At 39.4% G+C, this 27,145-nt stretch overlaps 1 protein-coding gene across 4 annotated transcripts in view; it reads right to left on the bottom strand.

The window, feature by feature from the left end:
* GRAMD1C (GRAM domain containing 1C) overlaps window positions 1-27,145 on the bottom strand; it is a 52,492-nt gene that overhangs the window by 24,729 nt on the left and 618 nt on the right. Inside the window, exons 1-6 of one of the 4 annotated variants that reach the window (XM_039717902.1) lie at window positions 26,507-27,005; window positions 25,791-25,919; window positions 9,166-9,250; window positions 6,309-6,412; window positions 4,458-4,553; window positions 3,260-3,340 (exon numbers count right to left, since the gene is read on the bottom strand). In XM_039717902.1, the coding sequence (XP_039573836.1) occupies window positions 3,260-3,340; window positions 4,458-4,553; window positions 6,309-6,412; window positions 9,166-9,250; window positions 25,791-25,919; window positions 26,507-26,554 (543 nt within the window). In that variant the 5' untranslated portion in view covers window positions 26,555-27,005. Of the gene's footprint in view, window positions 1-3,259; window positions 3,341-4,457; window positions 4,554-6,308; window positions 6,413-9,165; window positions 9,251-14,051; window positions 14,142-25,790; window positions 25,963-26,506; window positions 27,006-27,145 lie in introns of those variants that run through there. The other 3 variants (XM_039717903.1, XM_039717906.1, XM_039717904.1) reach the window with 3 other exon arrangements.

Here is a 27,145-nt window from a genome sequence, read left to right as displayed (position 1 = left end):
TAAGTTAAGATCTTGTTCCATTAGAAATAAGGAGTGCTGTGTTTGTTTGGGATTTGAATGACCTGCCTAATTACATTTTAATTTGTTCCTTCTCCCTTAAACTTGAGGGATATTTGACACCCGCAAGGTTTAGGAAAATAAAGCAAAACTGTGAATGGCACTGCTCCTATTGTCAATAGCAGCCATGAATAAATTCCTTGTACAAATCTGGAAAGCCCACTGCAAAACAGGATTTTTGGCTGATTTTAGAAACTGAAGTATTATTGAAAGCTGCAGTGGATGTGGAAGCAGCTATCTGTTTTATCAAGACTGGTGTCATGTCTCTTCCAGAACTGCATTAATGATTCCTTATTTTCCATGATGCTGGATCATTTAAAATACAATGGCAAGGTAAAAGCCTACAAGACCCACTCTGCACATGTTTTGCAGCAGGGACGGGGGGAAAAAATAAAGTGGGATTTTCCTTCAAAGAAAAAATGTCTTTGCATGGGCATTTAAAGAATAAAAAGCCTAAGAAAGACCCATATTAAGAAGCACCTACTGATTTGCAGAGGAGATAAAGTTGAAGGGCACCAAAAACACCATAGTGTATTCTGAGCAAGGGTGTGAAGAAGTTAAGAGCTACAAAATTGTAACTGAGCTCAAGGGGACTAGGAGTCCTGTCAGAGCAGTGGAGAAAAGTTGGGGGAAAGCATCTTGATGGATGAAGTAAGTTTGGACACAGAACAGCATGTAACAATCTGCTGGTTCTCTTGCACCGTGCAACTCACTTCTAACAGAAAGGCAGACTTGTCAAAGGACTACTTGTTCAACCACCTGGGACATGCAATATTTGGGAGGTACAAGGCAGAATGGCCACCAGATGGAGATCTGAGAAAGTGTATGAGGCTGACCCTACCAACAAGTTCTGAAGGTGGCAAAAGCTTAAGGTGTATCAGGTAAAGCAGACAGGTCACTCCTCAGAGGTGAGAGTTCATAGCACAAAATCTATGCCCAGAAGTGCTGAAGAGGCCAGGGACTGAAATTTACCTCTGCACAACCATGATTTGAAGCAAATGTAGTTCCAGTCCCCTGGATCCAAATCCCGAAAATTGGGGATTATTCACTGTCAGGTGGTGCAAACCAGCACTGTGACACCTATAGTAAGATTTACACTTCTGATGACAACTTTATTTCAGAACTTAACAGTTGGATGTCATCTCCAGGTCTAGCAGATGTGCTCCATGGGCATTTAAAGATATTCACAGGCTTCAAAACATTTAGCTATTGGCTGAGGAAACATTAAAACCAGCTCCTTTTGGAACTGGTTCCAGAGTGAGATTTATTTTTTTGTCAAAAGCCTTACAAATTCTGATGGCATCCTTTTGATCATTGAAGCCAAAAACACCAAAAGTTTTGAAACACCAAAACTCCACATACTCAGGCACTGCATACCATGGCAGGGCTTCAGGTGTATGGGACATTTTCCAAATGTGTACTGTGCCTGATATGGGAGTGGTAGGAAGAAAACAGCAAAACTCCTTGAAAACACCAGGGGCTCTTTTTTAGTATTAGTTGAGTAGACAGCTGCCATTCTAGTAGTGTCAGTGGATCCAGCTCCAGCAACTTCAGTTTCTACTTTCAAGTCCACAGTACCCCTTCTATAGCTTTACCTACTAAAGAATACCATAAAGAAGGCTGACAGGTGACTCACACATTCTAGCAGAGAATCAGAAGTCATTACTATGTTTCAAAAGTAGGAACTCAACCTAACAGAAATCCTGTTTCAATAATAGTTCCAAACATACTACATTAAAAAGCCCTACATACACCTCATGACCGTGCTCCATTTTACAACTGAGAACCCCAAGCAGAAATTCTCATAAACAGATTTATCTTTTAACATACTGCAGTGAGGATAAAAGCAAGCTAACAGCAAGATTTGATAGAAATAATAAGGATAGTTACCAAGCTACTCTAATGCACTGGTTTCTAAAACCTGCTGGCTTAATTCATCTCATCTTGCATGCAGTCCATGCCTCCTGCTTTCTTATCTATCCTTTAGCTACTGCTCTCAAGTAAAAAAAATGATCCTAATGTGACACTCGTTTCAGTGTCAGAGAAGAAACATACAAGAAAAACTAATAATGAACAGTACAAAGCTTGTTACCTCTGTTCCAGCCTAGGATAGGTTTGTATACCTGAATGCCCATACATTGACCCTCCAGCACCACAAACTAATCAAATGAATAACATAAGTGCAATTTCTGACACACTCTGCACAATGAAAGAAAGCAAGGTCACTTCCAGTTACCCATTCCATTCAAAAGGTGACAAAGTACATTGTGGCTGGACGCAAGATAATTAAATAGTATTTGATTTGAGGGACAAGAGATTTGCAAGAAGCATTGGTTTTGCCTTAAATAGCACTTCCCTTAATTTTCAGCACTTTTTTGACAAAAAGTGCCTCTAGTCTGCCTTAAAATTCATCCAACAAAAAGAAAAAAAGCATAGCTACTATGTGTAAGTTGTACAACAGCTTTAAACCTTTGGGGATCATTGCAGTGTTATATATGGATATTTCAGTGTGAAATTGCAACTGAATTGAAATATTTAAATAATGAGAGACATAAACAGGAAGGAATTGGTTTACAAAAAATGTCTTTCTTACAAAAAAATTGTCTTGTCTGTCTTTCTTGATGTTCTGCAAATGTGTCAGGCTATTTTTAGAAAGATTAGCTTATGTATCTACAAACTGCAATATAAATCAAGCTAATTAGCCGAAGTTGCCAAAATACACTTCCATATCATACAGCCTGCCTTTGTTGCATTTATTCAAGGTCAGCAGAGTTGTAATGAGTTGGCTGACAAAGATTCAGCTAACTTATCTGAGAAGTTTTGGCCTTTTTTTCCTTGAAGTTTTCACTGAGAAAACCTCTTGCCTTTTTGATCACAAATTAGGCAAAGAAAATGTGAAGCAAATGTGTATCAATTTAGTAACATATGTTTGACCTCACAGTGAAGAGAATGCATGCAACCTATATGCAAAGACAAAATGCTCCTTCAACCCCAGAACTGCAGTGACAGTCTGAGAAGGAAAAGATAAGAATTTCATCTGTGATCTAAAGTACAAGGAACCAAAGTAGAATATTAGATTAAAATTCTAAGTCAGAAAGGAAAAGCTAACTTCTAGTCTCTTATTCTCCAGAGGCACATCCGTCTACTTTAGGAAAAGTTTATTTGGCTGCTTAACCACAGGTCCTGTTGCAGACAAGCTTACCTTATCCAGCAACACATTCTGCCACAAACGGAAGATACTGAGGTAGCTTCTGTCTCTTGCACTGAATGACGTGAAGAAAAACTGCAGAAAAAAACAAGGTAAAACATAAGCTCACGTGTAGCTATCTTCAGGAATCCCAGAATGCTTCCTTGTATCTTGAATATCCCAAGGTCATCAGTAGCAGCTTGCCTCATTTCACTTCAACAAACGTGGGGTCGTATTCCTCAGGCTCCACAGTTTGCATCATTTTCAGTATTTTCCCCAGTGTCCACACAGTATATAAAGACATTTGCTGTTCTGGCCATGTGACTACTCTTGGTACAAAGCAAGAGCTCCTCCTCAACTTAAACAAACTTATTTTTCCCACAGAAGGTTGAACAAATCAGAAACACATACACCTGTTTCTTACAGGCCACAACTACTTCTATTCTTCTGCCACATAAGCCTTTTACTACCATTTTCACACAAGACAATGTGAAATTAAAATAATTAAAATAGGAGATCAAATTATATGCATAATTTCAAGTATTAAAATCTTCCCATCGGAAAGCTGTTTTTTTTTAGCAAAGAGGTCTATCTTCCTTGTCAATAAAGTTAATACTGGATGAATTGAGAGGGAACAGCCAAAATCACAGTTGCTTCCTAAGGAACAGCTTTCACTGTGGAAAGCTGTTCTTTGCCAAGAATTATTATTTTCAAGACATTTATAGAACTAATCACAAAGTGTATTACACATAAGACTCTGCATCATGCTTTTCAGTTTTTCAAATACACACTCTAAAACTTCACTTCCCAGCACATGGGTAAATTTCTCCATTACTCAAAACCCACGACATCACAGTCCTTTTGTGTTCAGTAGTTTTCTTCAAGGAGTACTTGAAGTCCAGGGACTTTGATATTTTTCCAGTATGAAGAATACAGATTCCGAATTCATGCTTTGAATTAGTTTTCCTTTGAACAGGTCAGACAAATTTTTACTTTCTGGTCACTGTATCAACACTACCAAGGGATTCTGCAGTCAAACTGGAGTTGAATTATCAAGCAAACATGCACAGGGACCAAACCTAAGTCTGGCTTCTAATCCTAATCACATTTAAACATTTGACAGGAAAGTTACTTATACAAATATGGACTAGAACACGTGCTGTGTTCAGGACTCTATCATTTAGCAAGAATATATTTAAAACCAGATTTTCACCTTCTCTCCTTTTGTTGCTATTTGTATGGCATTTGGAATGAGACGAGCAGTCTTCTCCTTTGTCATGAAAGTTATATCCTTCAAAGCAATAGAAATCTAAGAAGAAACACATTTAATAAGACATATTAAAAATAACTTATGACTAAAAAGTTAGAACTTACAGAACATGCAAGAAGAACTCAAACTAACCCCAAACCCTGGGATACAATTCAGATGAGATCACAAAGGCAATTACCGTCTCCACCTGCTACTTTAACAGCAAACATTTCAAAGTAGAAGCTGTGACTTAAGAGTCATCTCCTCTTCTTTCACATTAGCACTAGGGAAGTAAATGGTTCTTGCTGCTTTTCTCCCACTCCTGCCACAATCCCAACCAAACATAAATCACAGATCTGAAAGCCAATCCCAATCAGAATGCTATACATAAAGCAGGACGTAGATGAGAGATCAGATAACAGACTTGTGTTATCTCACAGAAGTTTACAATACAGTCCATTTTCAAAATTTTATTTGCAGTCTAGTCACTGCAAGAAATTCTTCCTGCCTAGGCATGTTTGACTTGTATATTAGTAAATGAAATGTTTCTGTTTAGAAGAACATGGTCTGACTGGTTATAAGAAGCAGTTTCCTTCCAGCCTAACCCCCTCTTCTCTTGACTATAAGGCTGTGTTGCCATTCAGCATAGAGAAAGGAGAAACATACAGCTCTAACTCGTTTTTTCCTGTATAAGCAGCGAGTTCTCCATTTACTCCCTCTCTCTTTGCAACAACACAGCCTGCTAATGAAGTCCCAAACTTGGCTCTACCATTGTAGTTGATGAGCTCAGATTGCCTAAAGGTATTGCTGAAGATATCACTCTGCCAGACAGGCAGAAACAGGTTACCAGGATGTATGCTGTTTTGGATTAAAAAACCCCAATCAGTCTTTGAAGAGTTTATATATTCAAGGGTTTAATTCCAATGGGTTTATTTCACATCTAAAATAAGACATATTCAATCACCAAATCCATCTGATGAAATTAAGCTTGATTTTCAGTTAAGTATTTCTACAGCCCCCACAGGTTTAAATTCACAAGCTATTTGTTGTTTGTCCTGTGTATTTCAGAGCACCCAAATGTGAGATACTGACTTAAATTATGAGCAGTCTCATAGTTCACAGAACATTTTGACATGTCCATCCTCTGTTTGCTAGGTTATCTTCCTTTTCTTATTCACTGCTTCATGCAAGCTCTAGAGCAGATGCAGCAACTGCATCTGAATGAAGAAATTTAAACTTATTATTAAAAAAAAAGAAAGGGCCAACATATCACAAATACGTACCTTTGCTTGTACTATTCAAAAGCCACAGACCACAATATGAGAACTTGCAGAAGTCATTTATCAATTCCCTTCAGCTATTCTTAGATGCTGATATTTACATGTAAGGCTATGTCAAGTAAGGTTCAATGCTGGAGAGTTCTTGAATAGGGCAACACCACACACCATGTCATGCCCCAGGACTTACAGTAGGAGGTCATGTGTTACATTCCTTTATAGGACAACTTTGCATGGTAAGGAAAGGTAAATTGTCATTACCAGAAATGTAAAAAGCCAGCTTTAGCATAATTCCTAAACTTCTTATGCTGAATGACAGACTGAACAGGCTTACTTCAGCATTCAGATGCCTCTACTGCTACTCTTATTTTACATAATGGATTTGAATTTCCACTCAGGATGGGATGCAGGCTCTTTCTTCACAGCCCAGAGTTACTAGTATGAGATTGACAGGATGAGATCTGAGAGACTCTAATCCTATATCCTGATGGGATAGGACATGGAAAAGGTGGGATTCAAGTGAGCTAAGAGATCTTACTGTGGTCTCCCATCGGAAAATGTTGCTGTGGAAGCAGAGCCAGTTTTCAGAGAGATACAAGCGTCCTTGCAGCAGGATATCCTTCTGGAGTGCACAGGCGTAATCTGTGTAAGAGAGGAGGAGCAAATTACTCACCCGCTGACTGCAGCACAGCTGACCCAAACCTGTTAACTAAAATGAAATGGGCTACTACAATACAATAAAAAGCCATTTCTTTCACTTCTAAGAAGTCTACAAAGGCAGACTTGTACTGGCTTGCATCCAGACCATTGTTCTGGGAACAGCCCAAAACCAGAGTTGATGGTACATCCATGTGAGGACAGCATTCCATCTATCAACCCCTGTGCACTATCTTAGGTTTTCAAAGAAGAGGTGTCAGGCAAGACCAGGAGTACATGGGAGAAGTATTCATTAGTCAAACTTCAAAGCATCTAAACAATAGAATACACAAACATTTTATAGTACAACAGATTATACTGTCAACTCCTACATAACAGTAGTTCACACATTGTAGCAAGATAATAGTTTTCTACTAAACAGATCCTATCACTAGCTAAAACTACCTGCAGAGTGAGACACTAACAGGAAGATTGAAGCTATCCAGTTCTTGAAGCAGGGGGTATTTCCTGAATTTGACTATCATTTTTATCATTCTGTCTCTGACTGAAACACCCCTATTTCTCTTGAGAAATAGATTTCATTGACAATGTAATTACTCATCATCAGATACCTGCTAATTAAGAACAAGAGCAGAGGATTTAGTTGCATTTCTTAAAAATCTCACAGCTTTCCCAGTTTCAGAACCTGAATTCAAACAAAAGGAATTTTCAGATGAACTGTTGCTAGATAATTAAGATGGACCTCTTTTGGGAGGTCCAACCTAAAGAGGCTACCTAATGTATACAAAATATGCAGAACATATGCATTAATACAATATATATTAGTGATTTTACCCTTAGAGTTATCTAATAGCTTTACATCTGGTATTATCTGAGCCAGAATTTTGATTTTGTGTACTACAAGAACATAATAAATACAGTTTTTGTTCAAATATCAAGAAGTTTAGGAGTCTCCAACATCCTACATTTAAGCTAAATCTCCACTTACAGAAGCTTTTATTACGATTTTTCAAATTCTCTAGCATTTTCCTCCTCAAATAATCAAGCAAAAATAAATTTTCTTGTAACAAGAATGAGGCATGTATACAAGCCCTTGGAGATGTAACTACAAATAGAACTACAGAAGCTTAAATCTAAAGACCTAAATGCACATTTGAGAACTGTCAGATATCAAAATGCTGACAAAGGAAGGCAACAGGAGTTTGAAGTTAAGGACTTGAGGAGAGCATTACTAAGAAGCTTGCATCTGACTTCTGTGTTTTAGGAGAGGGATTCAGACCTACAAAGGTCATCATTGGGCAACTGATGAACAATCCCTCTGACCTACCTACACAAAAGAGAATATCAAAACAAACAGAAGAGATTAGCATTTCTCCTTTTAAGTTTTCAGAGCCAGTAACTTAATACGTTGCTTGAAAACAACAGGCAAATTATAATAGCACTCCTTTAAGCTCCCATTTAGACAATTTAGGTAATTCCTTTCATTTTAAGAAAATATTATTTTACATAATATTTATATACAGTGCTCATTACAGTGGAATAGTTGCTTATTTTTAACAGCTGATTTAAAAACAGAAGCAGTAAAAATTCTTTTAATGAACAGCAGCAAGTAATGGCTTCTTGGAGCACTGTAAGCCTGTACCAAGTTTCTCTACATCAAGCAAAGAAAGAGCTCCTTGCTTGGAGGATGCAAAAAGTCCTTTCAAGGAAACACTGCTTTTTATGGGGTAAAAGAAATTTATATGAAAATAGTGGCTTTGCTTCTTATGGAACAGATTGAGATTAAGCCATTACTAAATCTTTCTCTAAATCCTATACAGTCTCTTTGAAACCGTGCTTCAGAGTTTGCTCCATGGCCTTCTCCATCAATCCAGTGTAAGGAGAAACATCAAAACAATGCTTTGAAGTAATATCCTTCCCTTCTGTTTTACGTCCCTACTGAAGTATTTTAAAAATGCATAAGGCATTTCAGAGGATAACTGCCTCTTGAGGCTGGAAAAAGTCACGGGGATTTAACTGCTTCAGAGCTGTTGCTTGCATACTCCAAGCGTACACTAAACAGTCTTTCAATATTCACTTCCTTAAAAGTTGCATAAAATGAGAGATGAACTTGAAGCAGTCACAATGCCACTTCTGCATGAAAATATACAGTGTATTTGTTACATAAATACAGCACAGCCACGTGATAAAGAAGGGAATAAGGTGCACCACTATGCAAGGGAGGTAGGGTTACATGCTTGTCTTTTTCTGCAGTGGAGTGAAAAAGAGCTGGAAAAGGAATATTTCAGTGCTGAGAAAAGTTATGCATCATAGTTTGATATTCTCTGACACCTGCTTCTTTCCTCTTCCATTCATCTGAAAAATAGTCTTTTAAATTACAACCACCCACGTGTCACTCTGTCCCAGAAGTCACATTAATCAAGGTGCCTTGGGCACGGGTATTAGCTCCAGGGAGCAAGGGGAAAGTTTTTGCTAAGGATGATCTACCTAGTTAACAGGGTCTCAGAAATAGCATCTTTTTTTTTTTTTTTTTTTTTTTTTTCATCAAAGCAGGCAGTAGAATAGAGGAGTACGGACCTGGCTTTCCTTGAAGGTATTTCATGCTAGGTCAAAAACAGAAGAATAGGGAGTTATCACCTGTAGTCAGAATTTGCCATAAAAAGCACAAAATACTTTCACATGACTGCAACCTGAAGTCACCAAACAGAAGAAGGACTTTTGCTGTGATTATTTCTTACCTACTATGAGTCTCTCAGAGTCTGGCAGATGAGAAAACTGTCTCTTGAATTCCTCACTCCTGTATTTGTAAGTGGAACTTGAGAGCTGCAACAAAGAACAGTAAAAGGTTATGCAAACAGATTTATTTTCAGCCATCAACTGTCTTCATACTGGATGTGTAATTTTATCTTGAAGAACAAATGAACCTCAGAAGAGCAATAAAGAATAGGTGGTATCTAAATGTGATCATCATTGTAACTTTATGCTTACTTATGTAAGAGTATTTATTTGGCATGGACCAAACTATTCCCTGTATCAGGCCAGATGCCAGTCACAAGGCATTACAGTGCTATGATAGCAACCTGCTCCACCCATAAGGGGATGAGAGCCTTTCTGGGACTAAATATTCTAGCACAGACTAAGTGAAAAGGCACCAAGGCCATAACACAGAGGTGACAAAAAAACCAAGGCCTCATGGAGGCCAATAGAACAAAAGGACCCAACAGAGAACTTCAATGTCTACTTGGAATACTGCAATGCACTGGATTTTTCAACAGTTGCTGTAACTAGACCTGTAGAAACAAAGGTAATAGCTTCCTCCAGTAAGAATGAATAGCAGCATCACCATCACTTCTTGATTTTCTGTCATGTTCTACAGTTCACCCTATTTTAAAGAGATCACTGTCTATGATTCAAACTGGGCAGTAAACTAACAGCAAAGAGGATTATCTCGATGGACTTTAACTCCTTACTCCTATAAACAAATGTGCCTGCTCCCATTCAAATGAAGAGCTTCAGCACATTTTCCAGAAAATATTCTACATAAAAGTCCTACTATTCATTTTCAGTTGTGAGACGATCATTTTTTTTTTTCTTTAATAGATATTAGACACTTATTTTAGAGGCGGTGTTAACTAAATGCTGTATAAGGCCCTGACTCAGCTGGACTAAAACTATTAGAGGACGAAATCACTTAAGTGTCCTAGAACCACGTATAAATATACTACAATGATGCTGTTGAGTCAGGAATAGAAAGAAAGACTCCTCCAGTCTTAATGAAAGTAGCGGGTCTTTTATAATGTGACTCGCTAAGGTGATCCTTGATTGGTCTCAAAAGTAGAGACATCTCACACTATTGGTGATAATGAATAGCACACTCCAAAGAACTATGTCTATAAACAATGGTTACAGAAAGAGAGATAATAATTGTTTTAATTCTTTCCTCTAAGATTCCCAGGCTCAACCTGGGAGAAATTCTCTGTTCTTTCTTAGACAGAACTGAGAATCTCCACACTACAAATGCCTCTTCCACACTTTTTTTTAACCTTTCTAAAGATCTTAAGCACATAGATGTTATTCTCTACTTGAGCACCTGTATTACTCCAAAACTAGACATTCACCATTAAACCCATCTTCACCATAAGATTAGTTGCTATTTATGTTTAGGATGGAGGAAGAAGGAAGAAAGAAGGCAAAGCACCACTTTTGACTGTATTACCTTACTTTTGACACACTCCTGCAGCATGTTAGTTGGCCACTACCCTTTCACAATGTTTCTGCTTGTCCAAAAAACCCCAGGACAAAACCAGATTTATCTTCAGCTTGACGGCCTTTTAATAAACTAGAACAATTAGAGTGCTCCCACCTCCTCAAGATTCCTACACTTTGCTCTTTTTCACTGAGGACATTCCTGCTTATTGCAGTTCAAAAGTTACCTGAACACCACCCTACACTTAGATCTTACAATTGTCTGCATCTTATACTTGAGAACTGAGCTCAGGCCACAAGAAATGCAAGTTCAAGCACAACCTCAAAGTCAAGTGCAACCTCAAAGTCAAGTGTTTAAGTGCATGTAACACATGAGACAGCAAAGTTTTGCTGACACAGATCAGCTTTTAAAAAATAAGTCAATTTACCTTCTAATACCATGAATAAAAGAAAGTCTATATTTTTGACCTCTGAGTACATATTTGCTGTTCACTGATATTCTGAGCATTGTAATGCAAAATGGCAGAAAGGGATGGAGACAGAAAATACATCCACCCCTCCCCTTTTGAGAAAAGTAAACATGAAAGGTTTGTATGTAGCTAAAAAGGAACATGTTTGACATGTCTCCTCTAAACCGTAATGCCTCCAGTTATATTTCAGTTATTTCTGTGATAAAAAAAAAAAAACATTATTGGAAAGCATGTAATCTGCTGAAGTAGGTGGGCTATGGTTTCTTGGTTTGCAACACCCAGCCCTGAAATGCACACTTTTAATTGATCATCCAAAAATCTGCACTGTTTTGAAGAAATCTAGTTTTTTGCAATTACTCTGGAAAGTGACAGAGGGAAAAATGAAAAATGAACTCACACCTGTCCAGTTTCCATCTGCAGTTCCATAGTCCCTATGGTTTATACACAGTCCTACCTCAGCTGACTGAAGTCTGAGCTTGTATTGCCAATGCCAGCATACAGGGAATAAAAGAATTGGTTTTCCATGAGAGGAAAATGGAAGTCACAATTTATGAAATCATTATTTAGGAAGCAATGCTTTTAAGGAGAAATGTAGTTTCTGAAACATGATATATACAAGAGATAAAAGCTACACTGAACTTTGTGGTTATAAGACAAAAGGAATCAAAGAAAATAGGAGCATCACAGTGTCATAGACATATTTATATTAGTGCATGAATCAGCCAGTTCAACAGCTCCAAGAATCCAGACTCAGGATACTGAGTTTTACTTAGATTTGAAATTTTTCTAGAGCACGAAACCTGCTACAGCTTGTCTAAATGCCTTGCTGACATTTAGAAGTGTTGTCAAGAGTGACTGGACTATAAGAAAACTTTATTAATGGTAGATTTCTACTGAGTTCTTAGGACACTTAGGCAGAGTCTGCTCGGAATCCTTATCTAATCAGCAGAAAAATGTGAGCACACTGAAAGTTTTGAACCTTATCTTTTCCATAAATTGCATGAAAACTAGCTCACTTAAATATGTACTTTTTACCTACTCAGTAGGTGGCTTGGTGATTAAGAAATCCCTCAACAGACTTGGGAAACAAGAGGGGCAATTTTAACACTACTGGCAATTTCAACTTCCTTAAAGTGAAGAAAACAAGACATTGCTATGAATACAGTCTCTCCTAATCTCTACTATAATGTCCAACATGTGGCAGCATTTGAAGCAGGTTACCACCTCTGAGTTACAAAATCTAGCACCACATATTAAAAAAGGTAAGGCAAACAGGTTGTAGCATGGCACTCACAAGATGAAAATAACAACCTGTTTTTAATACATACATATTTCTAAGTTTAATTATAAATCATCAGGTAAACACTTGGCCTGACTATAATCTCAGGTGTTTATGGTTATGCTATATTTGAACACCAAGGAAATTATTAAGTGCAGCAAATAACTTATTAGAGTTTTTCATCTGAAGCCACAAAATATACCAGAAACCTGTAGACTAGCATAAACAGAAAACCATTTTCAGTGACAACCAGGAAGTTTTAAGGAAGACAGTTATGTAAGAACCAGATATTGGAGATACATAACCAAACTATTCTCATACCTTGTTTGGAAATGGACAGTTCAACTATATAAAGTCATGTTCCCGAAAAAAAAATATGTAAACTTAAATAGAACTAAGCTGAGTTATTTATAGGATAGAAGCCTGTTAAAAAAAAACAAAACAGATTCCCTTCACATTTACATCTTCCAACTGTAGCCACTGCAAACAATTTGAGCCATTTAGCAAACTGCAACAACTTCTCCCACGAGTACAGAAAAAATCCTAATCATTAGGAAATTTGATTGGAGCTATCACTAAGCATGCAAATAAGCAATCAACTTCAGCAGAATGGTGTGCATATTTTTTAACAATCACTAATGACAGCAATAATTCTGCATTTGTTTTGTTAGTGTTTTCCCTTTGTTTTGAGACACCACAAAACCCAGGTAACCTGACAATTTACATTCTACAGTTGTGACACGCAGCTATTAATTCAACAGCTGAGATCACAGGTAAATTGAACTTATCCATAAGGTAATAACTCTTATATCACCTAATTTCAAGAGATGCCTCCCAATGAGCTTCAGTGTTGGTATCAGTTATCATCACAGGCTCGGGGTCCCAGAATCAAACAAGCCTATAAGCAAGCTCCCAAACTACCATTTCTTTAATGCTCAGAAGCCTCACTTAACCATCAAAATATGGCTCATGGAACTTAAAGCTTTGCTCCTCTAACAACATGTAAATCCAAGCCACTAACTCTAAACCCCAAATAAAAGATCAATCGCCCAACTATTCCCCAAAGACCTGTACTTTCCTATTAAGTTTCTAGACATGGTCAGAAACAAATTTGGAGGTATTAGTAAGGTTAGGATAAAAGTACATTTTAACCTTACATTAGCATATTAAAACAAACAGTAAGTATTCTGACAAAAGCTGTTTTGTTTCTACTGAATAACAATTTCTTCCCTATTCAAATTCATATAAAAACCCTTCTTAGCATCAGGAGAAAGAAAAAGAACACAGCCTCCAGAAGAACAATACCCAGTCAGAGAGAAGTCTGGATTTTATACAAGACTCCTCTATACTGCAAATGTTTTTTAAACTTACCTGATTAGGGAAAAATAGGGAAGTAAAAGTAGGGCAAAATATCAACCCAAAACCTACCAAAAAAACACCAAAAACAAAACCAAAAAGAACATAAACAAAACATACTAAGATCCCGCTTTCAATGAGATTAAAGCCTCACTAGGGAAGATGAGAACCAAGTTAAGAGCCCTGAACAAAAGCATCATTTAATAGTGTAAGGCAGACAAACTTGAGACTTCACATATCCCAAGACAGATTCAGGCAGACTCCCTTATTAACATAGGAACAGTTCCTATGGCACACTGAGATGATCTCTCACCTGTAAGAGGTGCCAGGTCTGACAAGCCTTTCCGTCACAAAAATGTTGATCCCACTGCAGCCATTTCTTCACTCCACAAAAGTTCATTAATCGTCCAATGTAATCTATAATACACAAGCCACGGCTCTCTGGCTTTAAAAGTAGAGCTGCAATGACCAAATTTCTCCTTGGAAAAAATTAATATATATCTTTTACCTTTTCAAATTAAAAGTCATTCTGGATGGAAAAATCCATCCTACCTATGAATAGTTCTTCTGCTAGTATATTTGGTTAACTTTACTTTGTGAATTATTTTTTTATTGTAAGCAAATTACTCCATATCTCCTTCTGAGGCAGGGATTAAGCTTCTCAAGCCTATCAGCAAAAAGCTTGTTCTTTTTCAGACATTCTTCTGGCTTTTATGAATCCTCTCATTTTCAGTGTCCTTCTTGAAAGCTAGATATAGCATTGTAGGAGTTACCACAAACATAAATCTGAATCATAGATTGCTTTTAGACACAGAATCACACTGAAAGCTCACATCCACATGACTACCAGTTATCTTTTTGCAGTTACAGGGCAGTTTCCCACTTCTCCTGACACCAAATACTAGGCTGTATGTTGGAAGTGTCAGACTTCAGTTTACCTTGTCACACATAAACAGCCCAGATCCACTCTGTTACAGTGATCTATTTTCACTAACCCCTTCTTGACAAAAACCACACACAAAAAAAAAACCTGTTTAGGAACAATTTTCAATCACTGAGTACTCAAAAGCTTTACTAGCAGTGACTTATGTTATTTTCTCTCTTGAGGACAAAAGCATTTAATTTACAAGGGGAAAGAACCGCTCACAGGACCATGACATTACTTAGGGTGACTTACTGTGCTGTACACACTATACTGTGCACTTTGGTTCACTTTTGTTGGTTTTGGTTTTGGGAGGGGTGTTGTGTGTGTTTGGGAGATTTTGGGTTTTTTGGGGTTTTTTTAATAAGGAGATATTTGATCACATCTGCTTATCCATGCAGTTGTTTTTAATTGATAGGTCATGAGAGGCATGTCAACCAATTAAAAAAAAAAAAAGAACCAAGCAACTTGCCAGGGTTTCCTTAGCCATTGTATTCCTTAGGAGCCTGCTTTCCAAAAGTTCCCATGCTCTCAAGGAAATGTGAACAAGCTCCTAGTCACAGTGGGAGGGGGAAATGTTTAGAGAGCTGCAGCTATTTTCCTTACATTCATTATATGCTTTTTTTCCTTCACCCTTACCTGTGGAGAGGGGAGTCTTGTAAGCACAGAGCCACCAGCAGGCACAGAGCTGAGCACTAAAGCTATTATGTCCCCACTCCTGTGGCCCAGCCCCCCCACTTCTTTGTGGAAGCTGAAGGAGAAAGGAACTCTAACATTTCTTAGTGACTGAGCAGAAAAACAACAGCATTCTCCTTCAGCGGCACCCAGCAGAGTGGTGAAAGAATGTCTTTCTTCTGTTGGAAACACAGTATGTATCATCTAAAGAAAGGGATATTAAAATACAGGTCACTGGCAAATACTCCAGTTACTGTATCTTCCAGGGGTTAGTTTGGTTGGGGGTAGGGAAAGTTGGGGTGAATAGGGGAGTGAGGGGTGATAGTTGTGGTTTTTTAAGCCTATGAGACCCCATAAACAAGGCTCAAGACAAGAGTCCCTAATTCTCCCAAAATGAGTGTTACTATTAACTAGTTCTCACAAGTTCTCACACAGGCAGGCCCACTGAAAGTGTCAGGCAGATTATGATTTGCCACTAACACCAGGAGCTTCCAAAAATCCACATAGAAAGAAACTCCTCAGAACTATTTTATTATAGAGAGCTGCTGAAATATTGGACACCCACTTAGCAAACATTTGACACCCAGTGTCATGAAAGTGACTGAATGAGGGGCTTCTGAAAGGAAGACTATTCCCACTTATTTTGTGGACTATAAAAGTATTGTGTTTTTACCTCCATCCCCAAGTTAAAACCTGCTTTATTCTATTTCCAAATCACATCTCACAGTAACCATTTTAAAAATATACCTTTCATAAAAGCCCTAACACTATACCAAAGTCTAACCATGACAGTACAGCACATCAAAGCACTGTGTCCCACAGGAGTAGCCCAGCTCTCACCAAGTGAGATGGACATCAGTCTCACCAAGGCAGCATTGACCTGGCACATGGTGAAAGCCTGTTTTCCTGAAAAGCAGTTCTGGTCAACTACTGACCAGAGAGACTTGATCACAAGTGTTTCCCCACGTAGAAAATGAACTTGGCTGAGCTGGAATACTGCTCACAGAAGGCCTGGTCATTTCCCACACCTCACCAGTCACAGTGTTCTTCCAAGAGCAGGAATTAAGGTCTCTTGCTTGAGCTTCATCTATGTAAGTATAAATATCAAAACATGGTGGAGCATGGCTTGAAAAACAGCCTGGAAAATCCACAACCAAAGTTGTTACAATTATGATTTTGACAGGCAAGAAAATTTAACATCCTATGAAATACTATGCTGCTAACATCAGGTTATATAATTATAACACAGGTAACATTTTTGTGAAGAATTTTAATATCTGGCATCCTTCCCAAGATGAAAATTAAAAGACTTAGAGTTGAAAATATAAATGTATTTCTTCAGAGAACTTTGAGTTGCATAACCAGTTAGAGATTACATTTTTCATAAACAAAACAACCAAAAACACCTACCCAACAGACCAAAACAGTAGAACAGACTGGGAAGAATTTTGTAACAGAGTGTTTCAGTTTAGAACATGTGAGGAACTTTCAGAAATTTCTCCTTCAAGGTCACACCAGAATTAGCTCATTTTCCCATTTCACTGAAATAGGGTTCAGCTGAGGGTGCTTGTTTCCAACAAGGTGCTTGGGAAACAAACTGATAACCTTCTTATCAATTATAAGAAAGCCTCCTGCCATTACTAGTAATATATATATTTTTCCTGAAAAAAAGAGCTTGAATTGAGACTACCCTCTGATTATTCTGAAGCAATGGTTTTGCAGTATTCAGTACTTTTTTTTTTTCTGCAAGTGTTTTAAAGTATTTTAGCAGTGAAGCCAATGTACTTTCATAACAACTCTGATTTGGAGATAAAAATCTCAACTTGCCACATACAGTGCAGAGCAAAGCACATGCTCCATTTCAGAATAAAACTGACTGAGGCATGAAGCTAATGTAAAGTCAGAAGACACACACCCCCTACACATACCTCCTCTAGCTGCCTGCAGCCTGTTGCAAGCCATACAAATCCCTGGCCAAAGCTTCTACAGCTCCCCCCACTCTCACCCACTTGCTCGGAGCTGGTGCTGGCCACCCTCCAGCAGTGCTAGCTAGCATTCTGCCAGCCTCTGCTTGCATGCCAGCTTGAAAAACAGGCTGAAACACTCTAGCCTTGCAGAACAGGCACACAAATGCTGCAGCAACTGGGCAAAGAAAACTTATGCAGGGGTGACATTTAAGAACTGCCCAGCTCCAATCTAAAACCACCATCAACAAAACTGATTTTGGGAAGCAGACTGCAGTAGCATAAATCTCTTCAAGTTCACAGAAGTCCCAAAGGGAATAGCAGAGGAAAAGTACTATCACCAGGGAAACACCAGCTTGGAAAGAAGCACTAAATGCCTAGCACCCTGCCTCTCTGCATTGTTGAAGGCTACAATCCATGAACCAGCCTGAAGAGCACATCTGCACCTGGCAGCTCAGCATGGAGAGAAATCTACTCTCACACCAAACTCAGCCACTGTCCCCTGTTTTAAGCCAAGCCCTTACTGAGACACCTTCTCAAGCTGAGGTTCAGAGTAAGAGCTCAGGACATCAGGGCTTCATGTACAACCAAATTCCCCAAAACGTGTACATTACCAGCTACCCAGAGCTCAGCTCTTCATAGGCACTTTGAGGCAAGGGTACAGGGTTCTGCATGCCCAGCAGATCTCTGCCTGCTGTGAAAGGGGAACAGCAGCCATGCACCTATTCTGCTCTCTTTACACTGGCTCTCCCTTTCCACAACTAACTACATGGAGTCAGCAACAAAGAGAGAGCCCTCTCCCAGCACAGCCCTACTGAGGAAACTGACAGAAGAAACAGAAAAATGCACGTCAAGGCGTTTTAATCACTATGATTTCAATCTGAAAGTCTGAAAGGAGAAGATAATGGAACAAAAAGAGGCTGTATTTACAGTCATGTAAATACACAGCAGCCCCAGATTCTGGCTAGGGTAAGTAGCTGTCTCTGTGTAGCTAGCTGGGTGGTGGCTCTGAAGGACCTGCAGCTCTGCTGTCAGGATCAGCTACATATGTAAATAGCAGGAACTGGTTTCACCAGAAAAACAAGGTAACTCTTCTGCTTTCCCAAAGGAAAGACAGGATACATCACAGGGAATCTTACTGTTCTGAAAGAGCAGCAAAATATTGGGAAGTATATCTATACAGAAAAATATTCACTAGCAATTTATTTCCATCAGAAAGCCAGTGAGAGGATTCACAGTGATTTCAGAAAGGCCTTAACAGAGCCTGGGTATCAGTGTGACTCAAAAACAGCATTAGTATAGACTATTTTACGTGCATTTCCTGTTTATAAGATAACGCCATCTGCAGGTAATTGAATACCTGAGTGTGGACATTTGCAATTAGCAATGAGGCTGATTAGTTCAGTTCAAATATAATTATTTGTATAACTGCCACCAAGCACCTCTGAGTTTGGATGAAATAAACGCTTAGATTTTAAATATGAAAATTAAGTAAAAAGTTCAAGAGCTTTGGACACCTCCATGGACAAATAACTTCCTCACTTCTGAATTAGAAATTAAACTGCTTTTTAAGAATCACGGTGTCCCAGTCTCAGATTTATTCAGCATCCTCATCAACACGTCCCTAGCTGGCAATAAAATCTTTGAACCTGGTAGTAAAACTATTCCTATAACGCCTCTGACCAGAAACCACATCTCCTATTGCCTCCCAGCACTAGCACAAGCCAAGTTCACAAGGCTCTTATCTTCCAAACTCCTTCTAATTTTAGAGAAAAATTGTGGATCTGTATCTACTTTCTTGACTTCATAAATGCAGCATTCAAGCATTATTTTTGTTCTATTTTAGTAATTTTGTCTACCCCATGAAGATTTAACAAAAAGGAAAAGGGTAAATCAAAATATAAGCACAAAGTCCTGTGATACACCAGCTTCTAAAACAAACTTAATACAAATCAACCAAGTGTGTTTGGATGAACTCTGCACTACCTTAACACAAGTTACTTAATACAAGTTAAGTGCACTTGAAGTGAGTTTGACATCCTCCAGCACAAAGTTACCCTTTCGCTCAAGTCAATCTGTCTATTCTCCAGCGTAATTTTGAGTCTTGTAACTATGTTGTCCAGGTTTCAACAGCCATAAGTGTACTAAGTATTATGATGCAATGGCAATTAAAAGCTCAATCAAGATTATTTCCTTTTGGATAACAAAATACATTCCTTTCTGTACAGCAGTTTCATCTGACTCACATTTGTTTTTATAGCACGTGTATGAAACAAGTAGCCAATGCTATTGGTTAAGAACATCTGTTTTTTCACCTGATCTTTCACTGCAGGCTGTCCAAGTAATACAAAAAAAGTTCAAACTGCCTGTCTTTAGACTGATCCATTTAACAGACACAGATGTTTTCAAGGTGATGAAAAATGTTTTATACCATAAAGAAACTACAAGACATAACTTCTCAACTCATCTTCCTTACCTGCAACAAAGTCCCACCAAGATTATTAGATGCCAAAGTAGCCAAATACAGAAGCAAATGAACAGCACCCTTCAGCTGAACATTTCCCTCCTTACCCTGCCAGTAAAATCGGTCTCTGTAACTGCATCTCTGATCTATACTTAAGTTTAGTAACAGTGCCCAAACAAGGATCAGAAAACAACATCATGAAGGAAACAATCACCATGGTAGTAATTCCCCTTGGTGCCATTTAGTTTTCAGCTACTCATACAAGGAGACATAAATACTTTCAATCAGAACTATAGCGAAAACTGAAGGAGCATATTAAACCACAACATTACATAGATAATAATGCAGGAGTGACTATGGCCAATTACATAAACTGCTTTGCTATAAATTACTCTGGTCATCTCATTAAACCTGCCAGTAGCCCTACTGCACTTAAAATTCCATGGAAAGTGGCACTCACCAAGCAATTGCCCCAAAACTTCTCCTGTCTGCTGCTAATGACTTAATATACCACAAAACAATCATATCTTGCACAGTTTTATCTACCAGTCTTCTTTCCACTCCTTATATACAAGTGGTTCACCCATAGCAGACCTGAAAAAGACAGTGCTACACCACTACCTGGTTGCAGAAATACCAGCTGTAAATGAACAGCTAAGGCCAAAAATAAAGTTTGAAAAAATATTTTTTCCATCTCCTAGAGTTGACTTATAAAGTTCTCATTCTGCAACTTATGGACTTCCCTTTCATTAAAAGGATATCACCATTCCAGATTTCCTGAACCATGTTGCCTTTCTAATGTTTTTTCTCCCAGTGGCTAGAAAAAATAAGTACATCACACAAATCTGAAGTATTTTCTTTCTGACCTTGCATACTTAATCTTCAGGTTCTGGACTAATTTATATGTGTATAGTAATAATTCACGTTATATAGAACTACCTACTGCTGCAGCTGGCAAAAGCTTTTTTTTAACAGGGCACCACTGGCAGTCTTTGCTTAGAACTGGTCGAAATTTTATGTCAACCACATCTACCTCAGTCCTCAGTCTGGAGCTGCATCAACAGCACTAAAGACATTCCCAGCATGAAAAGAAGGGAGAAAACCCCTTTAGCCTAATCACCCATGTTCAAGGGTTGGTTGGAATTGCAGTCTGTCTTCCTACCAGGTTATAATGCTGTATAATCAGGGCTATCAAAAGGCTGAGAAAAGGTACCTGTTTCTGGAGATTCCAGGCAGGTAAACAAACAACATGTCAGTCCTACAACTACAGCAAAAGCTATTTGTACTAAAGCTAGGGCATTTAAAAAAAAACAAACCAAATAAACAAAAGCCCAACCTATAAAACACCAAAATGCAGCATTAATGTGCTTAAAGGCTTTTATTCTCTTTGTAGACCTATAGCAATGAATTTAACCAATTCTCATCCTTCCTTAGCAGACTGCTTCATACCAGCAAATAAAAAGGAGGCAAAAAGATCCTCCTCCAATGTCAAGAGAACTGATGTATCTCCTCCACTCTCGCTATAGGACACGAAATAAAGTGACATGGATACTGGAATCGCTAAGGTAAATAGAACGACATTTAATTTCTGAGTCCAACATTTATAGATTTTCAAAAGTGACAGTGGATTGGAGGGTGACAGTGCCACCTCTCCAATGACACTGGACAAACTAGCAGTTCATTAAATTTCTTCTCCACCAGAAAAGAATGCAAAACAATTAGTTATTTACCTAAAGTGCCTGAGAAGGTTTGTTACAAGAATGTAAACATCAGAAGGCTTGGAATAACTTAGAAGAACAGGCCATCACTCCACATCCCAAACATTTGGAGGCACAGATAAAAAGAAACAACATACCAAGTATACAACATGAGAGAGAGCTACTGACACAAGGCATTAAATAACAGCCCCCAAAACAATTACCACTTCAACCAGCCCAGTAAGCCATTCCAAGAGTGGTGCGAGTCTTCAGAGAAAGGTGGAAGGAGGATTCAAACAACTATAGATACAAGAAATACTACATTTAACCCTACCATTCTTGGGCCCCAAAGTGCCTCAATTTGTATCTGTACTTCAATAAGTTATCTTCCAAATTGTGACACATACCTGCATTCCTCCTTGTGCAGGTTTGAGTCATATATGCTTACTGTATTCTTGCCATGCATATTGTCACACACTCCCCGACTAGTTCTTTCTTGTAAAAACCAGATCCATGTGTGTAAAAACTCAAAAATACTTTCTCCATCTTGTGCAACCTCAGTTGTTTTACAGTATGAAAAGTAAAAGGCTTATTTTCACTGTATCAATGATTTGCTTCTAATTTCAAAGTCCTTCACACTGACCAACTCTTTAAACTAGAATCCAACTTACACTCCAATCAATTGCCTTTTTAAGCCTTTTTTATTATCTTCTTTCCAACACCTGCTTGACATCTCACATTTTCAAATTCTTAAAGAAGCCTCTCAGATACAAGCAATTTTCTGAGACGATAATTTGATTTCCACTCATTCTACCTACCTTTTCATTCCAAGGGAAGGACTTACTTTTTTGGGTTTTTTTTCCATGGGCATTCCTTACTGTAGACATACATGTGACTGTTCATTAATACAAACTAGAGTTCCCAGACACAACACCCTCACTTTTGATGCAAGGATCCTTTTCATTAGCTTCCTCATTCACCTTTACCTTCTTCACTATGGTAGGAAAATACTTAAGGCTTTCACAGGTTTCTTCTTCCAAGGATATTAAACTGAACCACATTTCAGTATGAAGGGCATAAAAAAGGATAAAAAGGTGAATTCAGAATCCTGAGATAGGGCCTCCAGATATAACATAATTTCCAATCATCTTTGACTTTAATTATCTATTTGCAGTTGCCAAAACTAGGACTGTTTAATCAACTGGAGATAAAAGCTTTACAGTTTTCAGTGGAGAGAGAAAGCCCCAAGATTAAGCTTGTAAGCAATCTTTTTTTCTTCTTCCAGTGAGTTTATAGAAGTCCAGCTTTGTCCACCTTCAGGTGGGGGGAAAAAAACCCCAAAGACAAAAACCAAAAAACACCCCATGACACACTGTCAACCTTAAAAATAGCAGTCAGTAATACTATCAGTTTAAAAATTGCTTCCAATAACAGAGAAAAGTAATTATTTCTCAAAATTATTCAATAAAGATATCTAAAGTGGTTTTTTTTTTATGAGAAGAAAAATTCCACATAGTAGGATACTCTTCTTCCCTCCCTGATAATTTTTCAGCTACCCTCCCTTCTCCCCACTCACCATAGCCAGGAGATTGATAGTGTCCCAGAGGCTACCAACCCTAGCCTACTGCTAATTACACGTGATCACAGCACCTACTGACATTCGTGGTACCTGGCCTAACTTCCAGAGGCATGGCACAACTGCCTACTCCCACTCAATCCATGAAAAATTGAAGTCAAACCAGTCAGGCTCTAACATCCACGTTTGGTTTCTATCATCAGCAAAACAAGAGTACATCACTCTCAGAAGTAATGAACTTTTATAGCAAACCTAAGTTGCTGGAAACATGCAGCTTCTCCAAGCAAATAACCCTGGCAAGGAAGCTGATCCCTGGGTGCTACAGAAGCTAGTCCTGCTGTTGTAGCAATTCCTCCATTCTAGTGACTCAAGAGCCAGAACAAGCATAACAGGTCCCCACCTGCCACAGGACACTAAGATCACCTTTGTCAAATGTTAGTGACACATGCTTCACACACTGCAACAGGCTGCATTCCATGCTATCACCTACACATTTACTATGACTCAGAATTTAGGGAGACTTAACAATTTGGTTTAATAGTCAGCAGCTGATCATCAACTATGCAAGTTATTGAAACATTTTCTGTCAAGAGCAAGGAGAGATGCCAATGACATAACATTTTAGAGAGAATTAATTAAATGTCACCTCGAATTTGTGACTTTCTGGTTCTTGCTGCTTTGCAATTCAGTTGCCTTGAGGCTGAGAAAATAAGCACCGCACCGTGGCTTCCTACAACCAGCCTGGTACAGGCTTTTAAAACTAATCAGTGACAGACGGCAAGGCTACAACATTTCCAGCCACAGCATTATCTTACAAGAGGGAAGTATTTGCGCAATTACTTTGTTTTAACTGCAAGGTCATGTTTGCAGAACCAGATAAACACCAACATCAAACACATACTAAGGTCTTGGAGTATAAATCAGACAGAAGATAATAATTTAATCACAGTGAAAAACACCTCACACAGCAGCTGCCACTGCACTGAAGGATCCCACTCTCCTTAAAGGTGCATGTTACTATAGGAAGCAGAGAGTAGCACTGTGAGGACACACAATATCCACAATATCCGACATTGTGCAGGCTCAAAACTCTGTTCAAAGAAACTTCAAGCCTTCAGCACGCGTCTCAAACCTAGGAGTGCAAAGCCAATAACACATCTCCATTCTCCACATAGAATACTCTAATAATTTCTTCAATCACCAGGCCTATCAAGGAAACACTGAGTTGTTAACAGCAGGTCCAACAACCCGACACCAAGACCAGAACAGGTTTATTCCTCGCACAGAATACCACCTGTGTTAGTGGTTGTATACAAACCATCGAGCAGTAGTTTACACAATCTAGTTTGCCACTTAACAAGAGCATAGCTGGCAGTTGCAATGTCTGCACAGCATGACTTTCTATCAACTCAAGTACAGACACACAGCTGGGCACAAGCAGGACAGCTAGATCATCCTTCTTCCTGTAGGGATAGCAAACAAAATACTGAACACCCCAAGAACTCACTCTAGCAACACAAGTCTATGACCTGCTGGGATTTTATTAGTCCTGTCCCATTTCCATTGGCTCCAGATTTACCACAGCATTTTTAAGAGTACACATGCATTTGAAGGGGATTTATCCTATGGCCTGAGATGCAAAAACAGATTATCCTGACCATTAGGACATCTGCTTGTGAAGAGGAGTGATGAAAACACACAAGCTAGATTTATAAACAAGGACTTGGAAAATCTGATCCCCCCCGTTTCTGCTATGGCTCTGCCATGGCTCTGCCTTCTGGCCTTCACTAGTTACTCAATCTTTCACCTGCTAAGCACAATGGACACTTTGATGACCTCATCAGGAGCAGGACACAATGGACGAGATGATGTTCTATGAGCTGAAGCACACAGATATACTGAGGACACCTGATACAGAACCTGAGTCAGATTCCCTTCCTCACAGCTCTGGCACTCTGTCTACCACAACATCAGCTGTAACCCTGCCTGTGGCTCCATGCACACATGGTCTCCTTCCCTATCAAACAATAGCAATCCATGCACCAAATTAACAGCAAAACATACACTCCAAGTCTACACACACACACACACACACACACATCCACCTTCTCTCAAGGCGTTTAAAAAAATCTACCAAAAGAAAAGTACTGAAATAAGCACTTATTATTTATTACACCCTCTGCTTTCAGTCAGGCATTTCCCCAGAAAGGAAAAAACTGAATTACTTATTTTCTGCCTTTTTTATTCACAAAGTCAATTTTTACAGAAAACACAGGAAGTTTATTTACTCTTGTGGAAAACAAATGTGTTTACTTGACAAAAACAAACACTAGGAATGCAATTCAGAACCACCAACCACCACCAAGAATCAAAATTCAGCCCTTATGCTTAAAAAGCATCAGAGCATCAAAAACATCTTTCTAAAGGCATCAGAAATACTGGATGGGTTCATGCCAGGACCTGGGAGACAGGACTGGTCACAGAAGCCGTGAGATCTGTCACTAACTTGATCTGAGACATCAGATAAACAACTTCACCCCCTCTCAGTCTCACCTTACACTTCAGCAAGCCAGTAATGATAAAATTACCTGCCTCACTACATGGGTGGAGAACACTTTACTAATTCATGACTACAAAGCAACTTCAGAACTGTGGATATAAAGCTTGTACATATAGGCACATATGTAAATTAAAGCAGACATGTATTATATTTATAAATTAAAACCAAGTTAACAGAGAGCTCAATCACATTACCCAAAAGCTCCAGTCAGCACTCCAGCCATACTGAGCAGGACCCTGCATTTTCTCTGTGCATGAATTAGGAGTCTCCTCTGAATCAGCAAGTAGCTGGTTAATAAGACCATGATCCACTTCATGAACTTCCTGTGAACAAAGAAGTAAGGTATGTAATCCAGCAGTGGTGGAGAAAGGTGAAACAAGATGGTTAGTCCATTTAACAGCTGTATATTAAACGAAACCTGACATGGTAGTTTCACCAAGGTGAGTGGCATGGAAACACTTCCACTGACAGCTTTTTCATTGGTTTTATTTTGTTCCCCCTAGACTACACTATATTTAATTATATTTCACATTTTTTTATTAAAGTACTTTATTTCCAGTGCAGCCCCCCCAACTTGCATGTTGAAACTGCACAGATACATAGAACTGAAATAATGTCAACAAGACATCCGTGCTTACTATGCAGCACTCTCAGGAACCTGTAAGACCTTTCAGAACTTGAGAAAGGTCACACAGGTGTAGCATTTTTACCAGAGGACTGACATATATTATTATAATACTGACACATCAAATGTTTATACTTACTGTTAGTTACACTATAAATTGTACATAAATACAAACACTTCAGAGACAAATAATTTGACTCATATCAATTAAGATAATAAGTAGCCTTGTTTTCTAATTCTGTAGCACTCTCCTTTGTTATCAGTATTCTTCGCTTTGGAAGTCACCTTTACTTTATGAAGGGAAACTGAACCACAGAATGTCACTTGTGCCATCCCAGCCAGCAAACGGTACAAAACCAGCCCAGGGCCCTAACCAGTAACCCCGCCTGTACTGCCGGATCCGCCGGGATAAGGAAACGCTGGGTTTCAACTCCAGCTCAGAACCGAGACGGTGTTGGGCCACCTCCGCCCAGCGCTGCCCCGGGGCCGCGGCCCGGGCTGGGGACAGGCTGCGGAGGGGACAGCGGGGCGAGGCCAAGGCACAGACACTCCGGGCTACGTGTATGAGGGCAGAGCTGCCCCTGGGGGGCTTTTCTACGCGAACACCCGCCCTCGCTGCAGCCTCCACCAGTTGCTGCTCGCCCGCTCCTCGCCACCAAAACGCCCGGGCTCGGCGGCTGCCCGGCAACCCCGCGGCCGCCTCCCTCCCCGCTGCCTCTCCCTGCAGCGCACACCCTCCCCGCGGGGCGCGCCGAGGGCCACCCTGTCCCCAGCCCCGCCTCGCCCCAAAAACTTTCGGGGAGGTGGGTGGGGACGGCGGAGCTCCCCGGCGCTGCCGGCGGGGCCGCGCTGCCGCCGCCCGTCCGGGGCCCGCCCGTGCGGCTGCCCGGAAAGGCAGCGGGGCTGCCGCCCCCCGCACCTACC

The sequence above is a fragment of the Passer montanus genome, unplaced genomic scaffold (assembly GCF_014805655.1).
Source record: "Passer montanus isolate IOZ18808 unplaced genomic scaffold, ASM1480565v1 scaffold39, whole genome shotgun sequence".
NCBI lineage: Eukaryota > Metazoa > Chordata > Aves > Passeriformes > Passeridae > Passer > Passer montanus.
This window is presented reverse-complemented; position numbering and strand designations above follow the sequence as displayed.